Source organism: Quercus suber, unplaced genomic scaffold (assembly GCF_002906115.3).
Source record: "Quercus suber isolate HL8 unplaced genomic scaffold, Cork oak 2.0 scaffold_287, whole genome shotgun sequence".
Classification (NCBI taxonomy): domain Eukaryota; kingdom Viridiplantae; phylum Streptophyta; class Magnoliopsida; order Fagales; family Fagaceae; genus Quercus; species Quercus suber.
Genome location: NW_027069743.1, coordinates 739,427 through 752,431, shown reverse-complemented (window position 1 = coordinate 752,431; position 13,005 = coordinate 739,427). Strand labels below are relative to the sequence as shown.

At 34.7% G+C, this 13,005-nt stretch overlaps 1 protein-coding gene across 1 annotated transcript; it reads right to left on the bottom strand.

Moving 5' to 3' along the window:
- Positions 1–5,696: 5,696 nt before the first annotated feature.
- On the bottom strand, positions 5,697–10,423 carry LOC112029460 (CST complex subunit TEN1). Its single transcript, XM_024062144.2, has 4 exons — positions 10,310–10,423; positions 8,975–9,116; positions 6,131–6,284; positions 5,697–6,015 (listed from the first exon to the last, which is right to left on the bottom strand). Exons 2-4 carry the CDS (start codon positions 9,076–9,078, stop codon positions 5,902–5,904), a joined length of 372 nt encoding a protein of 123 aa, XP_023917912.2. The 5' UTR covers positions 9,079–9,116; positions 10,310–10,423; the 3' UTR covers positions 5,697–5,901.
- Positions 10,424–13,005: the final 2,582 nt, after the last annotated feature.

Here is a 13,005-nt window from a genome sequence, read left to right as displayed (position 1 = left end):
GCTTTAATATATACACACCATGAAATTCGTTATCAGTGGTGGGAATATACCCATAAAGGCCAAGAAAGAAATATAAGTATAGTGTACAAGTATTTTGTAGATCATATAGTATTAGCGGATTACCAAGAAAGAACAGCTCCTTTACCTAAAGCCACTATCACACACAGTAGCACAAGAAATTTGAGGTCCTTATTGAGTTCTTCAAAAGTTTAAGGAACAACCGTGTCTATGGAGCTAATCAGATAATGATCATAGGTCCCACTCCCACCAATAATACCATGTCTGACCAGTGTTATGTCTTGGTCTGTGCCAGAGGATCCCGGTATAGATTTTAACTTTCAAGACCTATATTTTTGTGGGTCTATGACTTAGAGAAAGTCTTGGATCCTATAGTCGGCAACATTAATTACATCATGAGAAACTCATGGCGTGTGTGTAGGTTACACACCTTTGCTTTTCAAGGTGGTCTATTTGTGAATGATCTCTAACATTGAATTCCAGCACTAGAGGTAGAGGTAGAGGTCCCATTTCAAAAGTGGGAATGTTTCAACTACCTTACAAACAAATTTTCATTAAATGCTCACATTATAAAGTCAGTTTGGATGGACAAAGAGGGAGTGAGAGTAGGGTAAAGGTAATCGAAAATAGTTGGGCAGAAATTAGTTAATTTTTTTCCTACTCTATTCTACTTTTCTTCTGTCTAAATTGGCTTCATAGATTTTTATGAAGTGCTTATTATATTATTAATCTTGCTAAGTATTTAATTAGGAGATAATCAATTTGTAACTATAAATTAGCTAAATATAATAGAATTAAAAATTCAATTAAGAGAATTCAGATTTAATATTCAAATATGGTGATTTTTGGTTACTTTTAACCAACAACTTTCAAGGACTTTCAAGTAACTAGATAAACCTAATTTGGCCAAAAATATTATGGAAATTTAATAGAAAAAGAAATCTTACTAGAAAAATTCTTCTATTTATATATGTATATATATATATTCAGTAGAATTTGAATTTATCATACTAAGATACCAACTAATTTTTCTTGATCATTGTTTTTAATCATTACACTAAGACACCAATTATTTTTTTAGTATAAGTGAAGATCGAACTTCAGATTTTTTATTTAACAAGCAACTTTACCATTTAAATTACTAGAACTCATAATTAATTTTGCGTGTCGGTGAGATTTGATTCCAATCCTCATATTATAAGACAAGAGAGTTAAATAGTTTGATCTAACAATAACCTAAAAAAATTCTTCAACTTTTTTAAAAGTAAGACACACCTTATGATGAACCCCACGTGTCAAGCTATACATAAACTTGAACAGCTTTAGGCATTGGACATGAGGCACCAAATGTTATCGAATCTCATAATTTTTATTTGACAACAAGCGACTCTACTAGTTAAGCTGCTAAATTTCATATTTAATTTTGAGTGTTGGTAAGATTTGAATCCAAATCTCATATTATAAGACAAAAGAATTAAATAGTTGATCTAACAAGAACCTACAAAAAAATCTTTGACTTTTTAAAAATTAAAATACCCCTTATGATGATTACCACATGCCAAGCTAAAAATAAACTTGAACAGCATTAGGCATTGGGCATGAGGTACTAAATGTGATCAAGCTTCAGATATTTTATTTGACGACAAGTGACTTTATCAGTTAAGTTACTAAAACTTATTATTAATTTTGAGTGTCGGTAAGATTTGAACCTAAATCTCAAATTATAAGACAAGAGAGTTAAATAGTTGATCTAACAAGAGCTTAAAAAGAAATCTACTTTTTTGAAGTAAAACACACCTTATGATAATCACCACGTGTCAAGCTAAACATACACAATCTTGAATAGCTTTAGGCATTGGGGCATAGGCACAAAATGCAAGTGATCCTCCATATTTCGTGTTATATAAAACACATGTTATACACGTATCTTTTACTCCCAACACTGCAAAGACCCATAATGAGAGCCGGTGCAAAGGTAGAGGGTGTGACTGCTGACTAGTGAGTCCGTGAATGGGTCAGTTTTTGTGGTCCACTAACGTCTATAAACTTTTTGGCCAATCAAATGCTGCCATGCAATGGAAAAACAAGCACATGTGGGTCGGTGCACTGGATAACGACCTCCCAGCCTTCCAGAGAATGCGTCAAATATACTAATATGTTCTTTCTCTTTTCCCATTGGTAGGTACGGACTTGGCCTCAATAAATATCTGACCCTAATTATTCTTCTGTTTAGTGTATGGCGAAATTGAACTCAAATATATTATTTAACTATAAAAGATTTTACCAAACTCACAATTAATTTTAGAAGGCTTAAAGAAATTCACAAATTTCCCCATTATAAAGGTGGAAGTAACATAATTTTAAAGTTTGTGAAAAGTTTTGTATTTAATATATTTATTGATGAATAGTTATCTCCATCCAAAATAATTATAAGAAAAAAAAAAAAAAAAACCTTATCTACTATATAGTGCTTATAATTGGGTGGTTTAGACTTTAGGCTTTAGGATAAAGAGTGATTATTAGGATAATGAATCCACTATAGCATTTGGGGTGTGCTTGGAGCAACGTCTAATATGATTGACCAATGCACAAATGACCTTTTAATTTAACAAAGTATGAGCAATTAGTCATGGAAGATTGGGTCCCATAAATCTTGACCCATCACGCCCATAGAAAATTTTCTCTCCTTTCAAGGGTATCCTAAAAGTGACTTTGAATAAGAGATGAGACCTATTTTGGACACAATAGGGTTAGATACATGTTTAGCCAAAAAGAAAAAAACAGTTTTTGACATGGTTTTCTTTCTTAACAAACACGCTTAAAAGACAAAGCTTCTTTATTCTTTTAAGCCCAAAGGCACGGGTCAATCAATCAGTAAGGAAGAACTTTTTTTTTAATAATAATGATAAAATTTGAAATCCATGACTTCTATTTTATAATGATGAGTATTTATCATTAAACAAAAGCCCCAATGAGTTTGTTTGTTTGTGATATTTTTTTATAAATTTTTTTTTCTAAGTCTGCATTTTAGTCCTTTATTCAATGACAAAAAAAATATATATTAAAAGTAGAACCATACATAAGAACTAATCTTAAAGTAAGAATATGCAATTTGACAAATTCTAAAGAGGAATACTGCTAGTAATGGACATTGGCCAAGGGCATCATAATTACTGTGATAGTCTTATTTTGAATTATTCATATGTGTAAGCTCCACTACTTTTTGTGCTACAAGAATAAATAGATAGATGAGATGGAGTACAAAAAACACAATTATGGGAGTAATTAGTGTACAATGATCTAACTGTGGTAAGATGCATAGCATTTCATAAAAAACAAAAACACAGAAAAAAAAAAAAGGCGCCTAGCATTTCACTCTAAGTAGGTTCAACACAAGAAGACAAAGCAAATATGACAGTAAAAGATAGTTCTAGACTCATAAACATAAAGTGATCATTATTGTATTGAAAAATATATATTGTCTTAAAGTTTGGTACTTGACCCATCTCCACCAAAAGGCAATGGATTGAATATTCTAACTCTCTCTATCTTGGTGACATAGATAGAAGAGAGACCAAGCCCTAAAATATCAATTTAGTATCCATTACTTTTTTTGGCAAGTCCAATGAACTTTTTTTGAGAAACAAGTCCAATGAACTGATGACTTGTTTTTCTGTGAACAAAAGGAAAATGAACTTTACCTACCCATTAGAACTTTGCTGCATGTGAATGTTATATTATGATTTTACAATGCTACTATAAGTGTAGTTTTGCTTTGCCTAAAGAGGCATTTTCTCTCTATCTTTAAATGCCCTTGCATAAGTTCTATAGGTGGACCAATATTATTTGTGTTAAACTGTAATTTTTTTATAAAAAAAAGTGTAAGAAGTCCAACCACTGCTATGTGGTGTGTCCCCTTAACCCATGAGCTTGTGGGTAGGTTGGGCTACTTGATATTTTGCAATTTGGACCCAAAATAGAGAGAGGAAGTCCTCTTAGGAATGGTTTTTTGACTTTTTCTAACCAAAAAGATTATTAGTTTTATTTTATTTATTATGCTCCCCTTCTTCAATAAAGGAATAAAAAATAAAATGGTACATTACTTTTTAAATGTTATTAAATTTTCAAGCGTGCTTCATTAAAACCTTAAACTTTTAAAATGTTTTATTTAAACCCTCTCTTATTTTTTCTATAAACCTCGTTAACATTATGTCATCAAATGGTTTAATTTATTTTAAAATTTGAGGTCTAAAGGAAACTTCCCAGAAGGTTTAAATAAAATTATGTGAAACTAAGTGTGTAATGATATTTTGAGTTAAGTAATGTGTTTAAACTTGTGAAAGAGCGAAAATAAGTGTGTATTTAGAAGTTAGTTTATTTCTCAAAAAAAAAAAAAAAATTATTTGAAACTATAAAGTTTAAATGAACATTTTTAAAGAACTTTAAGGATTGAATAACACATTTTGAAAGTTTAAGATTTAGATTTAAATGAAATATACGGTACCCAAAAGTCTAAGGTGGGGGAAATGCTGAAGAAAATTTCCTTATCACTATTTCAGTAGTATGAAATTGTAGTGGATGTTTACAAATTTACTAGTTGCTCCAATCAAACTAATAGTGGGTAATGAATGGTTCAAGATAGCTGATGGCTCAAGCATGTGGAATCATGGAGGGCAGTTCCAGCATGTCTTGTGTGGTGTATTTGGAGGGAACGTAATTGCCACACATTTGATGGAAAGGGACTTTCACTGACTAATTAATCTCAAGTTTCTCTTCCTGAAGACTTTTTTCGAATGGGCATCCCAGTCTCTTACACGTTCTATGCACCCCTTAATTGAGTTTCTAGATTCTTTATGCCTTTGATGTTGATACAAAGGCTCTGATATTTTTTTTTTAACGTTTTTTTGTCTTTATTTTTTTTTTATTATTATTCTTTTTAATACTGGTATAGTCCTGAATACGTTTTTTTCAAGTATTTCAATGAAGTTCAATTGCATTAAAAAAAAAATAACAAATAAAAAAAAGGAAAGAAAAAGAAAGATGGCTCACACATGTAGGAAGGAAGTGCAAAAAAGGTATTAAAAAAAAAGGGGGTTGAGGTTCAAACTTCTAACATACCATGAGATGACATTTCTTTTATCATGTGAAACTGGAAATTTTATCATTTTAACCTTAAAAATAACTGTTAAGTACCCCCTTAACACACCTAGCATCACTTTTGTCTTGAGCAGAGGCAACACTGCCATACCCAGATGAGCTTTCTAGTCTCATCTCCTATCATAACAACCACGCATGATGGGATAAATGATTGGTAAGTTACACGCGAAATAGGTAAGCTTTGTAGCCAAGACCTCACCCTCCATCTTACTCTTATAAGGGGAAGAAGTGTCATTTGAACTAGAGCTCATTGGCAAATAGTTTATGAAATATATTAAGACATTAAAAAAGGGGGAAAATCAATACAGTAACATTACTAGTTCTAAAATTTTTATTTGTTTCTGGGAAAAATAAATTTTTTATGAGAAAAGAAAAAAAGTAATTAATGTTTTTTATGGCTTTCTATACTCTACATGAAAGTTGTACCAAAATTTTCTTAAAATAGTTTATTAACAATTACTCTAACGGCATCCATTAACATTACTCTTTGTCTATTTCCATCTTGTATGTGAGATAAGACAGAAAAGCAAAACAAACTCTAACATAATTTTGATGTACAATATTAAAGATCAGCTTAAACGGAAAATTAACTTCCAGATCACAACATAGCTCACAAAATAAACCATCTAACTTTTGACAGGATGAATATTATGGGTTCTAGTTAGTTTGCTATGATACCTTTCTTGGTGAAATCTCCAGTTGTATCTTTACAGAACTAAAACTGGGTTAAGTTGTACGCAAGTGATCAGCTTGAAACTGTCTTAACAGCTGTAGAGACTGATGATAGAGATTTAAATCGATGCCATCAACATTCCTACCCACACGTGCCTGCAATATTGCCTGAAAAGAAACAGCTAGTTAGAGCTTACAGCTCACTATCTATATATTTGACTGTGCATGAATGTGAAGAGAGAGAGCTGCCATAAGCCTACAACCAATGATGCAAGCATCCTACCTCATCATCAGGTTGGATAAGGAGTTCACCAATGAATTGGTAGATAGAACCGACTCGAAAGCTGAGGTCCCTCAAATGCTGAGTGTTGATCTTCAGCTTGGCATTTCCATCAACAACTATGGCTATGGCTGTCTCAACAGAATACTCTTGTAACCTGTTGGGATACAAGATAAACCAAGAAATCCAATGATATTATATTATTTAAAAGCAATCAATAATAAAGATAATACATATATATGTTGCAATCATCCAGCCACCGATACAATCACAACCAATGAATAATTGCAAAGGTATTACAGAATTATATGAATCAGTTGACCTTTTCCAATAATTAACATCTGTAAGAATATGAGTCCTATATTTAAGAAATTAGCATCAACAAATGGAATAACCATTATATGCAAGCACATGGAGATTGAAGACACCCATAATTGCTAGCACAGACCAAATGGATCCCTCAATCATAAAGCACACTGATTGGATGGTAATGAGTTACTTTGCTGAGAAATCTGTAATTGATTTTCTGATAATTAAAGATCTTACAATCACAATACAAATGACACTACTGCCAAGGATCTTTTTTTTTTTTTTTTTTTTTTTTGGGGTATTACACACGCATCCAATAGGCCATGAACCCATGATCCCACCCTCACCTTGCTCTTAAACAGAGATGAGGTGTCATTCGGGCTAGAGTTCGTTGGCAATACTGACAAGGATTTTCAATGCAAAAGAAAACTTCAGAATAAGATCTACTGAGGGATAAGATCTACGATGATGAATCTCCAATTGTACTAGCTTATTTGTTGATGCAGAAGCTCATAGTGTGAAGAATCCCAGATCACCTCAAAAACAGGCGACAATCCACTGTGTGCTGAAGGCAGCGACCATGTAGAAGGCCCTGATGACTGCTCGGGTTGTTGCTGATGTTATTGATCCAGTGGAGGATCAAGTTGTTCCCTATCTACCTCAAGCTGAAGCGCTTTGATAACGAGATCCTCAAGCCATCAACAGGGCCTCATACTATGCCTTCACTCACTCAACAGCAGCATTCCTAGCCACCATCTCCTCTCTCAACTGGGTCTCCAAAATGACAATACGAGCTTGAGCCTGCTCTGAGTCCAAAGCATGTCACATTCCCTCAACCACCAAAATTACTTTGGTGGGCATAATAGTTTGAGCTATTGGACTGTAATGACATCATCCCTCGGAATAAACTACTGGCAAGTTCAAAAAAATCCCAATGCACAAGTTTAGAAAATCAAATTTAACATAATAATGTGATAAAGCTTTCCCTCTGGGTACAAATTTAAAATAATATCACAAATGACTAATCTGAACCCAAATGGAAACAAACTATAAATACACCATGAAGAATGTGAGTCATAGATCTTTTAAAGGATGTGACTTATGACCAAGAGAACCAAAGAACTCCTGGTGGCTGGCTTTGTAAGCTGTTGCTCTATTGCTGCAACATGCTACATTTAGAACCCCAAACAGACTGGAATCATTAGTTGTAAGAAGATCATAGAAATAGTAACCATCTTTTTTTCTGTAACATCAGTAAAAACTTTATCAAGAAGCATCAAAAAGGCTAAACCCAATCAAATAATGCCTTCAGAAAGCCTACTTTGATCTTCCCCAGGGACTTCTCTTTGTCTTAAACCCCTCTTGCTTCCCTCCAATTAGATGCTCAACCAATAAGGCATTTTTCCCCAAGGAACAAAGCCACCACAAATTAACTTTCTAGACCAGTCTTTTGATAATTGAAACTTGCAAGAAAATATTTCCAGCCTAATCCACCTATACAAATAATATACTATTCTACGTAGACCCCTTTTTTTTTTTCCACTATGAATAAAGGCCTAAATGGCTAAATTTCAAAACCCTGGTATCACTTAAGCCTTTGCAAACAATATACCATTTTAGTTAACTCCTTCAGTAATATATAACCGTCACCACCACCACCACCTTTACCATGTTGAAGCTGCCCCTTCCAGTGATATCATTATAATGTCCACCTTGCCACCAACAACAATGCCGCTACTGCCACTGTGCTATCTCACCCATCACTATTATAACCACCATCCAACTACCACCATGCCATAAGTATCTAGTCTACTGCCACCATGTCAGTCACAAGAAAATCTGCTAGGCCACTTCTCCCAAGTCCAATCCCACCTCACCTCAACCATCTCTACACTTATAACACCACAACTAAACCATTACCAGCACCATCACCGTCTCCTCTAATGCCACAACCAACATCTCTCCAAAATCTCTATTATCACTCCAGTTCCATTCATCTTTTTCTATAAAATCACTACTACCAACCTCATCACCTTTATGAACACCTCCTCAATCAATGCACAACTTCTCCTGAACCAATATTGCCATTGTCCTCACATTAAAAATTTTCATTACCACTTATCAAATAAAAAAAATTCATTACCTAATTTACCATCATCTCTCAATTGTTTTATTTGTAAGTTCACATGCACAAGGTCCACTTTGTTCTTACAAGGGGAGGAGGACCAAGAGCTGCCATTTCAGCTAGAGCTCTTCGGCCTCAATTTTCCTTTCTTTTCATTTCTCAAATCCAATAAAGAAAACAATAGAAGAACACCAAAATTTAAATTTTGTATTCCATAAACCAACAATCCACAGAATTTAAAAGCCCCTAAGAAAACCTCAGGTAGATCCTGATTCCTGTTACTAATGCTTATGAAACCTGGAAAAGAATATACCACAGGAACAAGATACATATGGAAAGGAAACACTAGAGGAAGAAGATACATATAAAATTTCATGCAGATGACATACACAACCCTCTAATTTAGCACTTACTTTCCAGTAACTCTAAGTGATGCCCCTTGCTTGAAGAATGGAGAAGACTGGTGTACGTCTTGTAGTGACACTAAAGCCCCAGATTTTATGGCAGATGATTCCATTAAGCCAGACCCTTGGTTAAAAAAGCATTAAATCCTCCCTGCAAGTTGAAGACATGCAATAACACATCAAAATGTACAAATTAACATTTAACAATTGATACATTATCCATAATGAGCAATTACACACAAGTGCCCATATAGAGAACATTTAAAGATTTCTTTTGGCAAAAGATATGCAATCAAGAAAAAGCAAGGTAGACACAATAATGCCAAAATCACATGTTAGAAGTCACATCTAAATGGTTCGTTCTATACATGAAGAGAATTTCTTTGAAAACTGAATTACAGTTCATGAGAGGAAAACATAACTAATATTCATTTCTAAAATAATCAAGCGGTGGTAAATCAGATTTGAGCATCTCTCCCCTTTCACACTTCCAAATATAAATCCAGTACATAATTCTAATATAGAATTCCTGCTAAAAATCCTATCAACCATTTTTCTCAAATATACAGGTCTAATGCATAGCTAGTCTACAATGACAGCCATTGAGCTCTAAATCTCAAAGTCATGTTTATGAAATCAAACACCCTTCTCCACTCACCTAGAATTCTGGGAATATTATCTACTGATTCAAAGTGCCACAAAAAACCTCTATCCATTCATTCAAAAAATAAATAAAAATCTCTATCCATGATCAAGAGTAAGCTTCCAGTGATTCAAACAACTATATATATTCTCATATTCCTCTTTCATCTCTCCCCAAATCCCAGATACAACACTTTATGCATGAATTTTCAGCTGTGACAATGTAGGAAAAAGAAAAGAAATCAACTTTTTAACTCTTTAGATAGTCAAAATTTTCACTTTCTTTTCCTGCCTCTTTCTGAGTCTCTCTCAGCAACCAAAGGAAGTGTTGAAGGCCTCATAAAATCACATGCAATGTGTACTCAAACCAAGCATCTCAAAAGTTGTAAAATGCACAAAACAACAATGGACAACAACAGCAAAAAAAATACTAGTAATAAAGCACCCAATCTCCAAAAAAGCATGAAATACAGAAACAGGTACCAACAACAACTTATTAGCTTCAAACCCATATTTTGAGCTTACATATCAGACTGAACACTAATAATAAAGCACCAATTTTTTTTTACTTAGAACCAATCACCCAATTCCAAATACCATGAAATACAAACATAGGTGAGCATAAAATTGACAAAGCCCAAATGCCCAGATGCTAAAATCCTAAGTATACAAAGAAATTTCAAAGTTACGGGAAGTATATACCTTTGTCTCAGTTTGGTCGGATGTGGGAGGGATTACTTTGTTGAGTGTCGCTTAATTGGGAATGGTCAAGGTTCTACAAGGGAATTGCCGTGCTGTTGTCTATACAAAAGTAAATGTACTTGATTCTAATAATAAAATAAAATAAATTCTAAAAAAATAATAATAAATTAAGGCACTGTTGTTGTGACTTGTGAAAATATTGTATTTTTTTAAAAATAAAAATGCAAAACTAAACCTCGTTAACTTTCAGTTTTTTTTTTTTTTTTATTTCAATGCTCTAACTTTTAATTATTGTCAATTTGATATTATATTAAACTTCAATTATGTCCTGCAGTTAATTGAGTAAAAAAAAACGTAAATGCACTTTTAGTCCTTACATTTTGACTTTTTTCATTTTAGTCCCTATATTTTATTTTTTTTCCACTTTTAGTCCCTAAAATCAATTTACGCGTTTCATTTTGGTCCTTTCTGTCAGTCAACCGACGGAAATAGCTGAGGTGGCAACCAGAGCAATTAAAATATTATAAAAATGCCACATCAGCCATGACACATCAGCGTATAAATTTAAAAAATTAATTTATTAATTTTAACTAAATAAAAAAAATCAAAATAGAATTAAAAATCAAAATTAACCTGAATTAAGATTTAAAGATTAAGAAAAAAAAACTTTGAGTAATTTTCTCAATTTTTCTTAAAATTTCTTGTCAACCAAACACAAAATCATCAATAAACATTAAACTCAGACAAATGTGCCAAACTCATTTTTCATTTTCCTAATCTATCTCTCCCTCTCCCTCTCGGGTCAAACTCCTCTCTTGGCTTTCTCTTATTTCTTTTTCTCTGACGATCCTCTCCATCGAGTGCCTTAATGGTACTTCCACCGCCGACGAGTGGATCGGCGATTGTTCAAGTCATTTTGGGCAGATCGGAGGTTGATTCCTTCGTCTTCAATGGCCCCTACTCTTGATGTTGGTGGTGGGTTTGGTGGCTGTGAATCGTGGGTTAAGGACATGCAGCGGTGGTGGGCTGTCGTGGTTTTGGTGGGTCAAGCCGTGGGCTGCCGTGAATCTGGTTTTGGCTGGGTTCGTGACTTTTGGCTGATTTGGGTTGCTGGGTTATGATGTGGTGGTGGTCAGCGGTGGTGGGGTTGGTGGGTTTGTAGTGGTGGTGGGTCTTGTGATTTGGGTGTAGTGGGTTAAGATTTTGGCCGGTGGGTTGAGATTTTTGGTCAGTGGGTTGCGATTTGGGTTTCAATGGTGGTGACTAGCCAATTTGGGTGGTAGTTGGGTTGGTGATTTTCGGTTTGGGATCTAGGTTTTGGTGTGTTGGTCTTGTGTTTCGGTGGTTGCAATCTAGGTTGGTGGTTTTCAGTTTGCTCGCCGTTTGAATGTATTTTTCTCGCTGTTGGTTTGTCGTGGGTTTGCTTGTCGTGGGTCTGGGTTTGCTCGCCGTGGGTATGGGTTTTGTTTGCTATGGGTTTGGGTTTTGCTTGGTGGAGACCATGGGTTGCTTTATTTTTTTTATTTTTTATTTATTTATTTTTTTTTGGTGTTGAATGTTGATGGTGGATTGTGGTAGGAGCCTTCTCTTTGGTTCCTAGTTTGGCCTGGTCCTAGTGAGCTCTTGGACAATATCGATGAGAATCTGAAGTTGCCATTCTATTAGGGGCATCTCTTAAGGCTCCAAGTTTTTGATTTTCTGGGTTGTGGGCTGATGATGGATGTTCTTGGGTTTAATTTGATACAATGGGTTTGATTTTCTGGGTTTGTGTTCTTTGGGTTTTGATTTTCTTGGTTGATTTTCTGGGTTTGTTTGTGTTATTTCTGTTTTTAGTTAAAATTAATAAATTAATTTTTTAAATTTATATGCTGATGTGGCATTTTTATAATATTTTAATTGCTCCGGCTGCCACCTCATCTATTTCCGTCGGTTGACTGACGGAAAGGACCAAAATGAAATGCGTAAATTGGTTTTAGGGAGGAAAAAATAAAATGTAGGGACTAAAATAGAAAAACGTCAAAATGTAGGGACTAAAAGTGCATTTACGCCAAAAAAATTTTTTTGAAATTTAAAGAAAATTAAAAAAAAAACTGAGGCGAACGAAGCAAGACCAGTATACTGTTAGAGGATCTTGCTCTGAGGTCTTGGTGGGTGTCGAATCTCCGCCACGAGGCGAAGGTTCGATACCGGCCTTGGCTCGCGAAGTTGCCCTCTAGCAATTGCTCTATCTCTTGCTTGGCGCGTGGCTCGCAGATGTTAACGGACGCGTATTTGAGGAGTGTGGAGTTGAAGTTGAGGACATGGGTTTTCTTCTATAGGGACCACGCGCTAAGGCTCAGGTTGACGTCGACACAACGGAGCATGGCGTGGAAGCTGACGGTGGCATCAAAGACTATGAGGAGGAGAATGCTGAATAAAGGGCGGACGAAGCGTTTTTGTGGGTGTGGCAGTTTCATGAGTTTTGCTAAAGACGACCACGTGTACGGTTTGATTTTTGTTGGGTCAAGGTCAAGTCCATTGTCTTCTTCAGTTTTAGGAGTGTTCTTGGACATTAGAAGAGATGGGATGTTGAAAGATTGAATCTTTGCATGAAATGGTGGAAAGAAAGCTAAAACCTTTTTGTGAGAGATTGATGAGTAGCTAGTTTCTTGAAAGTGGTAGTGGAGTTTTGTGTTGTTGTGTTTTGGATTTACAAT

Coding starts and splice junctions, on each gene's coding strand:
- LOC112029460 (XM_024062144.2), bottom strand. CDS start 9,078: ATGGAATCATCTGCCATAAAATCTGGGGCTTTAGTGTCACTACAAGAC. Junction 6,285..8,974: donor TCACTTAGAGTTACTGGAAA/GTAAGTGCTAAA, acceptor GTATCCCAACAG/GTTACAAGAGTATTCTGTTG. Junction 6,016..6,130: donor TTATCCAACCTGATGATGAG/GTAGGATGCTTG, acceptor GTTTCTTTTCAG/GCAATATTGCAGGCACGTGT.